Source organism: Equus quagga, chromosome 8, assembly GCF_021613505.1.
Source record: "Equus quagga isolate Etosha38 chromosome 8, UCLA_HA_Equagga_1.0, whole genome shotgun sequence".
NCBI classification, from domain to species: Eukaryota; Metazoa; Chordata; class Mammalia; order Perissodactyla; family Equidae; genus Equus; species Equus quagga.
The window spans coordinates 111,936,485-111,950,667 of NC_060274.1; the positions used below are offsets into that span (position 1 = coordinate 111,936,485).

General features: G+C 37.2%; 1 protein-coding gene across 1 annotated transcript in view; it reads left to right on the top strand.

Moving 5' to 3' along the window:
• The window catches only part of EXOC4 (exocyst complex component 4), a 736,410-nt gene that overhangs the window by 87,757 nt on the left and 634,470 nt on the right, over nt 1-14,183 (top strand). The window contains exon 7 of the mRNA XM_046669741.1: nt 10,869-11,043. Within this exon, the coding sequence (XP_046525697.1) occupies nt 10,869-11,043 (175 nt within the window). The remainder of the gene's footprint in view (nt 1-10,868; nt 11,044-14,183) is intronic.

The window sequence follows — 14,183 nt, forward strand, 5'->3', positions numbered from 1 at the left end:
CAGTATTTGTACTGACGTATCCATTCTCCCCCCTATATCCAACACTGTGATCCGTGGCAGGCCTCTCAGAGATAGAAGTGTGATCAGCAGCCACCAAGTAAATGGACCTTAATTAGCTCACCTGACAATCAAACAGATGACTTAAATACCTAAATAATTCCCCTGGAAACCTTGTACATTCTTGTCCTAAGACTGAACAACAACTAAGTACTAAGAATATACACCTAAAATCTTAACTTTTGTTATCTCTGGGAAGTGGATTTATGAATAATTTTTCTAACGTTCTGCTGTGTTAAAATATTATTTTTGGAATGAGGGAAAGGCTTTTTCCTCCCTAGCTTAATTGAGATATAATTAACATATAACATTGTATAAGTTTAAGGTAGATGACATGTTGATTTGGTATACTTATATATTGCAAAATGATTCCCGCCATAGCATTAGCTAACACCTGCCTCACATCACAGAATGACCATTTCTTTTTTGTGGTGAGGACTTTTAAAATGTACTCTCTTAGTAGCTCTCGAGTATATAATACAGTGTTAGTAACTATAATCACCCTACTGTATATTAGCTTCCCAGACCTTATTCATCTTAATGCTAGAAGTTTATACTCTTTGATCACCATCTCCCCATTTCCCCCACCCCCAGCCCCTGGCGACCACCCTTCTAGTCTCTGTTTCATTTTTAGAGTTCAGCTTTTTTAGAGTCCATATGTAAGTGAGAACATACAGTCTTTTTCTTTCTCTGTCTGACTTATTTCACTTAACATGTCCTCAAGGCCATGCATGTTGTCACAAATGGCAGAATGTCCTTTCTCATGGCTGAATAATATTCCATTGTGTATGCATATATGTGTGTGATATATGTGTATACATGTCTATGTATATATGCTTATGTCACATTGTCTTTATCCATTCATCCATTTACAGACACTTAGGTTGTTTCCATATCTTAGCTGTTGTGAATAATGCTACAGTGAACATGGGAGTGCAGGTACCTCTTTGAGACCCTCTTTGCATTTCCTTTGGATATGTACTCAGAAGTGGGATTGCTAGATCATATGGCATTTCCATTTTTAATTTTTTGAGGAACCTCTATACTATTTTTTATAGTGGATGCACCAGTTTATACTCCCACTCAACAGTACACAAGGGTTCCCTTTGCTCCATATCCTTGTCAGCACTTATCTGTTATCTTTTCAGTCATAGCCATTCTAGCAGATATGAGGTGATATCTCATTGTGGTTTTGATTTGCGTTTCCTTGATGATTAGGGATGCTGACACCTTTTTATGTACCTTTTGGCCATTTGTGTGTCTTCTTTGGAAAAATATCTATTCAGTTCCTCTGCCCATTTTTTAATTGGATTGTTTTTGTTGTTGTTGTTGTTATTGACTTGTGTGAGTTCTTTATATATTTTGGATATTAACCCAGACAAAGGGATCTTGAACTCTCCTCTCTCTTTAATATGGTACCATTACCTTAACTGGTTCTGTCCATTTTTTACTTTGATCTTGCAGCAGTTCTGTGAGACTCCTAGAACAGGTTTTAATTAATGCTTTTGTTTTACAAATGGGAAACTTGGAGAAATTGAGAGATTTTTTTCATGATTAAAGGGCTAGGAATTATCAATCCTGGGAAAGAATGTGAATCTTTTGTTTATTACAGGTTATTTAATAATAACCTGCACATATAAGGGAAAACAAGCAAACAAAAAAGGGAACCAAAAGAGAAAAGCTATGTCCTCCTGGTAGTAAGACTCTGAAGGAAACAAGTTTCGTTATACTTCACTTTTTGCAAATATTTTCTCACGTTTTGTAGGTTGCTTTTCATTTTGTGGATGATTTCCTTTCCTGTGCAGAAGCTTTTTAATTTGATGTGGCCCTACTTGTTTATTTTTGCTTTTGTTGCCTTTGCTTTTGATGTCCAATCCAAATAAACATTGGCAAGCCCAATGTCAAGGAGCTTACCCCTGTATTTTCTTCTAAGAGTTTTATCGTTTCAGGTCTACATTCAAGTCTTTAATCCATTTTGAGTTGATTTATGTGTATACTGTAAGATAATGGTCCAGTTTCAATCCTTTGCACATGGCTGTCCAATTTTCCCAATACATTTTATTGAAGAGACTACCCTGGGAAAGGCTTATGAAAGAATGATACTAATACTTTCATTAAAACAAAGAGGGCCTGGGCTTATTTTCTAATTTTAGTCTCTAATTTGCCACACATTAGAATTAGAAGTTCATTCGAGGTCATCTCTCCAGAATTCAGAAACTGAGCATGAGAGGCTGACTTGCCAAGTAGGAAAGTGACACAGGAAGGAAATGACTGGAGCCAGGACCCAGTTCAGTATTCTTTTTATTTTTACTGTGTTTCATTCTATATTGCTAATAGTTTTTTTCCTGTTCTTTTCATAGTGCAGATGGAGAATTAGTCAGCACTCCTCAAATAGTAACTTCTTTTTACATGAAGATTGTTATTAATAAGTGGTGAAACTTATCTCTACCCCTTAAAAGCAGGTATTAGATAACCTTGCAGATTAAATGGGATCCATGTCCTGTTGGAAATGAAAAATACTAGCTCAGCCAAGCCTAGTAGGAAAATGTGTATGTGAGATATAGGCATATAAAACTAAGACCATTTTGATATGAAATAATTGATGATCAATTTCTTTTAAAACCTAAGCTCAGAGTTCAATATTTTCTTATCTTTTAGAGCATAGTAGTGGGGAAATAAATATTCTCTGGTTATTGCCTTTGTCTGTCAGTGGGAAAATGCAGAACCCTGATATTAAGGTCTCAGCAGATAAGTGGTAGAACAGAACTGATTTTCTCCCTTGCCTGTGTGTCTTTGCTTCGTGACCAAGTAAGGCAGCTTCTTGGCTGCAGACATGGGTTTTCCAGCCAAATGACTAATTCAAGGTTCCCTGGATGTTAAATTTAGATTCAGATAGTCGTATCTCACCTTAAATATTGAACATTTTTCACAGCTTGATGATACAGCTTTATACCATAGACATTTCTTGCCTTGTGCAACTGTGACTGTTCCTTAACATTTTCTTCTTATTCTTCTCCCTTTTTTCATGGTGGCACTTGAAGATGAGATACATAGAGAAGGCTATGGGTAGGAAGTTAGAAGAAGATCTTGGGGCACAGGTAACATTTTACTTATAGCTATAGGAAGGCTATTTTCAAACCCTGCCAGATAAGTGGATGCGTGTTTACAGAACAAATACTTTCTTCATATTGACGCTTTTCTCTTTTTTTTTTTTTAACATAAAATGGCTTTTATTGCAGTATTACTAATGTTAGCTCTGAATGCATGTGTATTTCAGCTTGTAGCTATACTTCTTTTGGTTCTCATGTTTAGGTTGATAGGTTATCTTTTTGAGAAGGTAGTTTTATGTGAAGTATTTTTTATTGTGAGCTTCTAAAACCAGGAGGTTATAATCTATAAATTTCGTTTCTTACCGTTTGTTGTCTGTAATCAGACCTTTACTTCTGCCATCTGTTGGAGCTCAGTTTTTCCTTCTTTCACTCAACAAATACTCGTTTATTGCCTATCACATGCCGAATATTGTGACACATACTAGAATATAGTAGTGAATCAGATACAGTTCTTAACCTCAACTAGTTTACGGTCTAGAGGGGGAGAGGCAGCGACTGGAGGAAAGGAGGCGAGTTTAGGGCTGTTTTAATAATCCAGGGAAGAGACGATATGACCGCATTAGCAGAGTAACAGCGGCAGTGGAGTAAGTAGTCCCATTTGAGAGATTGTCAAGAGGCAGAAGTAAAAGAAGTTGGCGATTGGTTGGATTTGAGGGAGGAGGGATGGAGGGATGATTTGTTGGGGCAATTGGTACCATTCACTGACATTGGGGACGTGGAGAAGTAGGTTTGGGGAGCAATATGCTGAGTTCTGTTGAAGACATGTTAAGTTTGAGGTCTCTAGTTCAGGGAAGTGATCTGGCCAGAAGCTGTTTGTGAGTCATCAGCAGGTGCATACGTGGTGATTGAGTTCACCTAGAGAGGGTGTGAGGATTGAGAAGAGTTCACAGCGTTTCAGGAACAGGCTGAGGAAGTGGTTCCTGAGAAGGAGCAGCCAGATAAGTGGCTGGAAAGCAGGAGAGTTCAGGGTTGTGGACCTGGTGGAAGGTAGTGTTTCAAGGAGTAAGTGCTCAGTAGAAACAAATGCTGCCCGTATTTCAATAAGGACTCAAGAGTGCCTCGTAGATTGAGACAAATGATTATTTGAGACTGTTGCAAGAGTTGGTTTAGTAGAGTACCAGGGTAAAAGCCAGTTTGCGGTGAGAAGGTGGAGGCAGTATAGACAGTTCTGTTGACGCTCTTTCTAGCCTGGGTTTCCTTAGCATTGTACAGTACTGATATCTTTTTGGCCTTTTTTTCCCTTAAATTACTTCCTTTTTTTCCAACACCCCTAAAAAGGGGCGTTACACATCCTAAAAAGGGACATTCTCCAAAATTGAGTCCTTCGTTCTCTCCTTATCTTTTAGTTTTCTTGTCTATAAAATGGAGATTAAAGTAGTACCCTCCTCACAGGGTTGTTCCAGGCATTAAATGAAATAATCCAGGTAAAGCACTTCACATAGTGCCTAGTACGTATGTTGTAATCAGTGTGGCAGTTGTTGACATAGCAGTGTTTGTTATAGTCCTTGTCGCTGTCGTCATGATCCTCGTCATCTTCCATCAGCCTTATTGTTTTCCTCCATCATGACAGCTTAAGGTGCCAGCTGCATGCAGAGGATCCCAGGTTGGTGTCTCTAATCCTAGCCTTGTCCTAATACTGCCGCCCTCCTCTGCTCATTCTTTTGCTCCTGAACTCTGTCACCCACAACATTTGACTGAGTGTTTTCTCCATTCTGAGAAGCATAAAACAGGGACTGAGTCCTCACTTTCTGGCCCAGGAAGCCATGCGCGTCAGTATTTTGTCACTTCTCTCAGGCCATTGTGATCGTCTGGTTTTGTTTGGAGGGATTGTAGAATCACAGAGGAATCAAGAATTGGCTCTTCTGTGAATTAGGCCTCTTTTAGTTATAAGTGACAGAAACCCAACTCCAACTACCTTAATTATAGAGGGAGTTTTATTGGAATGATACTGGTGCATCTTATAGAATATAAGCAAGACTCTACTAACCAAGCTGAGGGAAGGACAGAGATGCAGCTGGGCCGTGGGAATATCAGTGGTGTCTCTCATCTCTCCCTTTCTTCCCCCTCTAGATGGAAACTGTTAAAGGTACAGAAAACAACTTACTGTTGTTTTGAGTTTGCTTTTTTATTAGTATACTTTCACATACATTTTTGCATTTAATTCTCACAATTTGTTATTAGGAAATTATAGTTGAGGAAACCTATCTTTGAAGAACCTGAGATTTCATACAGGCCCGTGACGTATTGAAAGTCCCATGGCTATTCTGTAGAGAGCTGGTGTCAAGTCTGGGTTTCTAATGCCAGTCCTTTCTACTGGCATTTATACCACGTTGCCATTCCAGGATTAATATTTTCTGTCACCAACTGTGATGTTGTATTGCATATTGTTGCATACTATTTTGTGACTCTAGAAATAACGTGTGTGTGTTATTTTCCTCTGAAGGGTGGAAATTGCAATTAATTGAAATTCTAATGCTAAGGTTCTTAGGCTTATTCTTAAAAGAGGCCTTTTCTTATTTAATTCCATTTAAGGAATCTCTAGTAATTTAATGATTGGCCTGCTCTTTTGTCTTTTAGATCAGTGGTAAAAACCTTGATCCTAACAGGATTTAAGCAAGTGGGCTAACTGAATGTAATGTTTTATTTCTTCTTTTTATTTTTTTAATATTTTGTGGTAGGAGTGGAGTAGGGAATGATGTTAGTGGGGCTTTGTGTGTTTAGGTCATCTTGAGTGTGTCTGCAGCTGAAGGCGAACATTTGTTTTCTCAATCTAGTATTGTGTGGGCTGTTGGAGAGTGTATATGAATATTAACATATTTCAGTTTATTTCTGGTAGCTTTAAATTGGGCCAGACTGGTGCCCTTTTATGTCCTATTTATGTGAGTGATTCCTAATCTCTTTGATTCTTCGATGCATCAGGAGAAAGTCGTCTTTTTTTTCCTTTTTCTTTTTTCAGAGTGCATATGTTGGTGAAGAATGGTATGCTTTTGCAAAGTGTGTGATTGACTTTGGTTTCTTTTTCCTTATTAACCATTCACTCCTCATCCCACTGCTGAGTTCAGCTTCCAGTGCTCCTCTGAAACCCTTCTTGCTAAGGTCACTGAGGCCTGTGAGTTGTAAATTTCTCTGTCTTTACCTTATGTGACCTCTGTGTAGCCTTGATTATGTTGATATTCTCTTCTTCTTTGTCTTCTAAAATTTTCCTTCCTGGCTTCCTTCTTCCTCCCTAGCTACTTCCTAATCATCTTTTCAGTGCTGCTGTTTCGGGGAGCGTTGGCTCTGGACTTGCTTGCTTTTCTTGCTCTGCATATCATCCCTGAGTGATCTCATCCTCTCAAATGTTTATCACTTTTTAAATGTCCAATATCAGTCTCTCTCTTGAGTTTCAGACTTGCATATCCAAGTACCTAACACCTTAAACTTTACAGGTCCAGATCCAAACCCAACACCTCTGCTTCCAAATTTCTATCTTTAATTCTCTCTCTCTCTCAGGAAAGGTAACCATGGTATTCAGAGTTGCTCCACCCAGAAACCCAGACAAAGGGATCCTGAACTATCCTCTCTCATTAATGTGGTACCGTTACCTCAACTCATTCTGTCCATTTTTTGCTTTGATCTTCCAGCACTTCTGTGAGGCTTCTAGAACAGGTTTTAATTAATACTTCCATTTTACAGATGGGAACACTTGGAGAAGTTGTGGTACTTTTTCGTGATTAAATGGCTAGGAATTATCAATGCTGGGAAAGAATATGAATTTGTTGTTTCTAACAGGTTACTTATATAAGAAGGAAAGACAAACCAACAAAACCAAGGGAACCAAAAGAGAAAAGCTAATGTCCTCCTGGTAGTAAGATTCCCAAGGAATCAGCTTTCATCGTACTTCACTTTGAGACAATCAGCTTCCTTTTTTCACTGTTCTGTATATTTTCTCTTTACTGTAGGGAATGTTTTGGGTTCTGATTGTCTTCACTCAGAGCCACAACTGATTTCTTTTTTTAAACAGATAACATTCACATACTACACAATTCACCCATTGAAAGTATACAATTGAGTGATTTTTATTATATTCACACTACTCTGTGTTTCATTTTTGTCCCCCCGTAGAACAAACCCCATATGCTTTAGTAGTCAAGTCTCACCCACCTAAGTAACCACTAATATATTTTCTGTCTCTATAATTTGCCTTTTATGGATATTTCATATGAATAGAATCATGCAATATGTAGTCTTCTGTGACTTTATTCACCTAGCATAATGCTGTCAAGGTTCATCCATGTTGTAGCATGTATCAGTACTTCATTCCCTTTTATAGCCAAGTAATATTCTATTGTATGAATATACCACATTTTGTTTGTCCATTCATCAGATGATGAACATTTGGATTATTTCTACTTTTACAATTTTACTATTTTATTATTAGGAATAATGCTGCTCTGAGCATTTGTGTACAAGTTTTTGTGCCTGTGTATGTTTTCATTTCTCTTGGGTATATACCTAGGAATGGAATTGCTGGGTCCATATGGTGACTCTATGTTTAATGTTTTGAGAAACTGCCAAACCATTTTCAAAAGCAGCTGTACCATTTTACATTCCTACCAGCACTGTATGAGAGTTCCAATTTCTCTACATCCTCACCAACACTTTTTATTGTCTTTTTGATTATAGCCATCCTGGTGGGTTGAAATGGTATGTCATGGTTTTGATTTGCATTTCTCTGATGGCTAATGATATTGTGCATCTTTTTTTTTTTAAAGATTTTATTTTTCCTTTTTCTCCTCAAAGCCTCCCGGTACATAGTTGTATATTTTTAGCTGTGGGTTCTAGTTGTGGCATGTGGGATGCTGCCTCAGCATGGCCTGATGAGTGGTGCCATGTCCGCATCCAGGATCTGAACTGGCGAAACCCTGGGCCACCGAAGCTGGAGCACGTACACTTAACCACTTGGCCACGGGGCCGGCCCCCTCATGTTGTGCATCTTTTGTTTGCTTATTGGTCATTCATATATCTTTTTTTGAGAAATGTATATTCAAATCCTTGGTCCATTTAAAAATTGTCTTTTTATTATGAGTTGTAAGAAATCTTGCGACATTCTAGATACAAATCCTTTATCAGATAAATGATTTGCAAATATTTCCTCCCATTTTGTGGGTTGTCTTTTCACTTTCTTGGTGGTGTCATTAGTGGCACAAAAGTTTTTAATTCTGATGTCGGAGCTGAGGGTTTTATTAACATTGCCATGACTGTGCTGTGGTAAGCAAAGGAGAACCTCCCTCTCTGACATGGGCGGATGTTTCAAAGAAGGCAGAGTTGCAAGTAGAATCTTTCCACTTCTGGCCTGTCTCTTCTCCCTTCTTTCTTCCCCCTATAGCCTGTCTTGTGCCTATGATGGTCACACTACAACGGGTATGTCTTGGCCTTGATCCCCTAGGAGTGACGCAAGCTGGCTGTGTGTCAGCACTTTATCAAAGGATTGCTATTTCCATGATGTTAATAGATACCATGGATCTCATCTTACACTTCATTTCCCACTAGGAGCCAGACAGCAGCACCCCTCCATTCTGAGCACCCATTTATCTTCCAGTGTTTTCTGCTTTATTGCTGGTTTGTAGGCCTGTACCTAGAACTTCATGTCATTGATAGGCTGGACACCAGTGTCCTTCAGGCTTCTGAATGGCATGGATCAATATGATTTCAAAAAATGTTGGGGTATAACATAAGGTTATTAAGTTTTAATTTTTTCAACTAAGGACATTTGACAATATAACTGCCAGAGAAAATAACTGAAATTTTCCTATCAAGAGAGTACCCTAAATATCAAATTAAATAAATTTACCTTTGTGAAAAGTAAATGGTATACGGTCCTATTTTTCTTATTTTGCTAACTACCACTGAAAAATACATTATGGTCTGTGCACTGATATTTTGGAACTACAGGCTTACATATTTAGCATAAATCCTTATTTGAAAAGTAGAACCTTCACACTTAATCAGATATTTACTGTGTATGATGCCAGTTACCAGTTTATACAGATTATTTTTCTGCACTGAGTTAGTTATTTTGGCTCTTATGTTAGACACATCTTCCTGAACTTTGTACCTCTCTCTGCTGATATTTCAGTAGTTCTCCAATAACGTAGATGAGAAAGAAGAATTCTTTTAGGTGTATATGAGTATAAATATGAATTGAGCTTTGAGAGATTGAAAAAATCATCATTCAAAAAGTAGAATAGCTCCTATTTATAAATACAATGTGTAATTTCTGGATTATGTATATTCTAGACTAGGAGTACAACATAAATTTTTATTGATTCTGTCTCATCTAAATTAAAATGTCAAGTAGATGTTAGGGTTTTATCATAAGGTGGTTATTGGCTGTCACATTGGCACATTAATTATAGTAATTGGGTAGTAAAGAAGCCATAGTAATACATAATATGCTATATGTTCTGATGAGATTGTAGTTGTAACCTCTTATTTGTGGTAATAAAATTTTGTTAATTGACACTGCTGACAAGCCCTTTGCTTTCCTTTCCTACTTTCCAGGTTGGTTTATAAGTCTGCTTAGGAACTATGAACTGAGAGCCGTACAATATACAAAAAAGATCACATTCCAAAATTTTCTGTTCTCATTCATGGTATACATGTTAGCTTCATTCAGTAAATATTTGCTGATCATTGTTCTCAGTGCTCCCCAGTGTACCGAGGTGTATAAGGCAGTGCCTGCCCTGAAAGAGTAATAGTGGAGAAGGGAGGTCAAATGTCTATATAAACATAAATGTGACCCACATTTATTTAGTCATGTATGTGAGCCACAAGTGGTACGTTGCTTAAAAGTGGGATAGAATACTATACAAGTTCAGAGGAGGAAAGGCTGATTCCAGGCTTGGGAGATCAGTGAAGCTGTAAGGCTCAGTGATAGAGGAATTACTTTGCATCCGTGACCTGAAGCTCCGAGCTCTCTCTAAACATACATCTACATTTTAGAACTATGGTGAGGGGTAGGTGGCTAAATGCACTGACATGGAACCTTTTGTTCTAGGCTCAGCTGCCTTGCAACCTCATTTTGTGTCCTTGACTATATAAAATTGATGTAATAATATGTGTCTAGCATCTCTCACTATGAAAAATGAAATAATGTGCTGCTCCCTGTGGTGAAAATCAGATTGCTTGGCAGGTGTGTATTTTTTTTTCAGGCAACTTAGGCTATACATTTGAATGGTAGTAAGTGCAGCTTTCTATGACTAAAGTGGTTAGTATACTTACCAAAGTGCCCAATTTATTGCTAGAGAATAGCATATTCTGTGTGACATCTGAACTTTTGTCTGAAAAATTGCCTGAATTCCTTAGAGAAACTGCCTGTATGAATACAGAGTACTAGTATAGTGATCACTGAAATATATTAAAAAGGAAACAAATGCTTAGTGAGCTGCTACTGCTGGTTTGGGGCCTTTACAATTGGTTTTTAAATTCTTACATCATCTCCATTTTATGGCAGAGGAGACTGAGGCTTAGATAAATTTTCAGAAGTTGCGTAGATCGTACAACTGTTCGGAATCAAATCTGTTGAAGTCTATGTTGGGCTCTTTACATGGTAGTCTGGTACTTCACTTTAGTTTCATGTTTTTCTTGCAGTCCGGTGTAAATTGTCTTTGCGTGTGTTTGTGTGTGTAAATGCTGTGTTATACTTGTTTTTATCACTAGGTTACTTCTAGAACTGCTGGAGTTGCTATTTGACAAGTTTAATGCTGTAGCCACTGCACACTCTGTGGTCCTGGGATACCTGCAAGACACTGTCGTGATTCCACAGACTCAGCAGGAAGATGTCAAATTGTATGACATGGCGGACGTGTGGGTGAAGATCCAAGATGTTTTGCAGGTAAGGTCCTTTTTTAAAGGGTGCCACCTTGATTCAGAATAACAGATTAAAGCAAAACAAAAAGTTAGCCACCTAAAATATTCCCTTAATCGTAAACAGAGCGCGAAAGTAATGTTTCTATTTAAAGGTGATGCTGCTGTCATGAACTTCTATCATCTCAAAAAAACCTTTTAACAGACTTTTTTCTGCCAGGCTTTAAAATTAGGAGGAGATATTCAATATGTAGCAATGGAAGATGCACAGTGTCTGGCTTTCTGTTGTAATGTACTTTACTTTACTGGAATTAGTCATATATTAAGGTAATCAATATTAAAATGTCCTTAAATGCTATTTCATAAACATATATGTAGCTTAACTTTATGACCATTTTCCTGCAGTCACTCTTACATATATTGGGCTAAATGACAGGTTAAGAGGTTCTTTGAGAGATGAAAATCTGTAAGGTAGAAACGTATCACTTTGATTGATTTATTGAAGATGGGAGAAATGATATTACCATTTGGTGTGATGCTGCAGAAATGGTATTTAGAAATTTTATTATATTTTCTCTCCATGTGCCAGGAAAATATATTCGATTTTGCCAGGTGAAAATCAGAAATACGATTAAGGGTTAGCTGAAGCAAATTTGGCATAGCTAAATAGAAATGACTTGGTTAGACAGTACCTACTAATATGAAAAAATTAAGTATATGTAGGGAATTGAAAAATATAACTGTGTAGCAATGGAATTACTTGCAGGGCAAATAGGAGTCTTTTCAGGAAAAAATAAATCATGAATGTAAATCGTAGTTGTTTTTGAGAGTAGAGGCATGCTCCTGGTGGACTGAATGATTGATTCTTGGTTATTCATTCATTAGACATATTTTCTTTGGTACAGTCTATGTGCTTTAGTGATGACTGAATATAAAGAATGTAGGTTGCAACTACATTCTCTGAGTTCCTTTTGCTGCTATGTCACTTACCAAGTGCCCATAGTAGGTGCTTGATGAATATTTGCATATGGAATAAAATATATTTCTTGGAAACTGGTTATTTAACATTTTATATCTTGGTTTGCTAATCTGTCATGGGAATAACATGTGCTTATCAGGTTACGTGTTTATTTTAAGGTGAAATAAGATAATAGACTTTAAAGTTATTTTTTAAAAAAGTTAAAGTTAAGGACTTCTGGTTCTGGCCTTGATGAAGTTAACTCCTGCTGTAAGCAACTCTAAAAATGGATGGACTCAGGCCATTAGCACAGTCAGTTGAGAGAGAGCACATGAGGTGAGTTCCATATTCACTCCAGCTTCCTCTTTGGGGTCACTTTCCAAACTGACACAGAGAAGTGAAGCCTAAACAGACAGCAGCAGACTCTCTAAGCAGAGGAAGCAGAGATCAGAGTTCAGGGATGCGGAAGCAGCTGGAATTTGTGGATTAGAATACTGGAGAAGAGGGAATTGCATAGAAAAGGAGCCTCAGAAATCTGAAGGCCTGCCATCGAGCCTTTGGTCAAATATGAAGCTGCACACATGCAAGGCTTGGCAGAAAACAGCTACTGTGGGACTGTGAGCTAAATGGAAAATCCGAAAGTTGCCAAATGCTTGCAAATGTTGGAGTTCAAACTGGTCAGTGTGGGGAGAACTTGCTGACCATCCTGTGCTTTCATATGTGACCTCAGAAAAGTTATATCTTAGGAATAGGGCTGTTCTAGCCATAGAGTGAGGGTTACTCTAGATCTCACATAACAAAGCCCAAAACCAAGTCTCTACGGTATCAGTCTGATCTGCCCATAAATTAACTGCCTGCCAGAACAAAGCTCACTCTAAAGTAAGACGATATAATCCATGTTCTCAATAATGAAGCTTCTACTGTGTCCAGCATATGATTAGTATTTTTTTCCCTTTTTAAATGACTTTTCCTCTCTCTTTTTTTATTAAAATAACATTGGTTTATAACAGAGCATACAATCATTATACTTGTGAAAAATGAGAAAAATGTGACTTATGACTGAGCTTAAAAAAAGTTGATAGAAATTGATATCTGAAATGAAAAATTCACCGGGTGGATTTGGCAGCTGATTGCATGCTGTAAAAGAAAGGATCAGAGAACTTGAAGATAAATCAGTTGAAACTAAGCCAATTGAAGCACAGGGAGAAAATAGACAGAAAAGAAAAATGAATAAAACCATAGTGTTCTGAGGGGCAGTGTCATGCAATCTAACATTTGTGTAGTTGCAGGTAGAGAAGGAGACGGGAGAGAGAGATTGGGGCAGAAAATTTTTGGAAGAAATAATGACCAAAAAATTATTAAATTTTTTTTTTAAAAACAAGACCCACAGATCTAAGAAGTGCAATGAATTCCAACCAAGATTAACATAAAGAAAACCAGTACCTAGATAAATCATCAGGTTGCCAAAAAACAGTGAAAAAAATCTTAGAGAGCCAGAGGAGAAAAGACACATTACCTACAGGGAAACAATGATAAAATTTCCACTAACTTCTCATCAGAAACAATGCAAGTTAGAAATCAATGGATGTCACCTTGAAAGTACTGAAAAATACAAAAATTGTCAATCTAGAATTTTATATCCTCTGAAAATATCCTTTGAAATGAAGGTAAAATAGAGACATTTTCAGATTAACTAAAGCTGAGAGAATTTGTCACCACTAGACCTACACTTCAAGAAATGTTACAGGAAGTTTTTCAAGCTAAAGGAAAATAATACCAGATGGTAACTCATCTACAGGAAAATATAAAGAGGGATAGAGGTGGTGAATATGTGGGCAAAAATAAAATACACTTTTCTCATTTTTAAATTTCTTTTAATGGAAAAACAATAATATATGTGTTTATTTTATAGTATATTTAGAAGTAGAATGTATGACAGTAATTGTGCAAAGTGGGAGTCAGGTAAATGAAACCGTCCTGTTGTAAGTTTCTTACATTATGCATGAAGAGATATGAGGTTTAAGGTAAACTTTAGTAGGTTAAGGATGCATATTTTAATCCCTAGAGCAAACAAAATTGTAAAATAGATATATACCTAAAAAGCTAGTAAAGGGCATAAAATTGAACATTGAATAAATATTTGATTAATCCAAAAGAAGCAGGAAAGGAAGAAAAAAGAACAAAGAAGAAAGAAAAGACAAAGAAGAAAG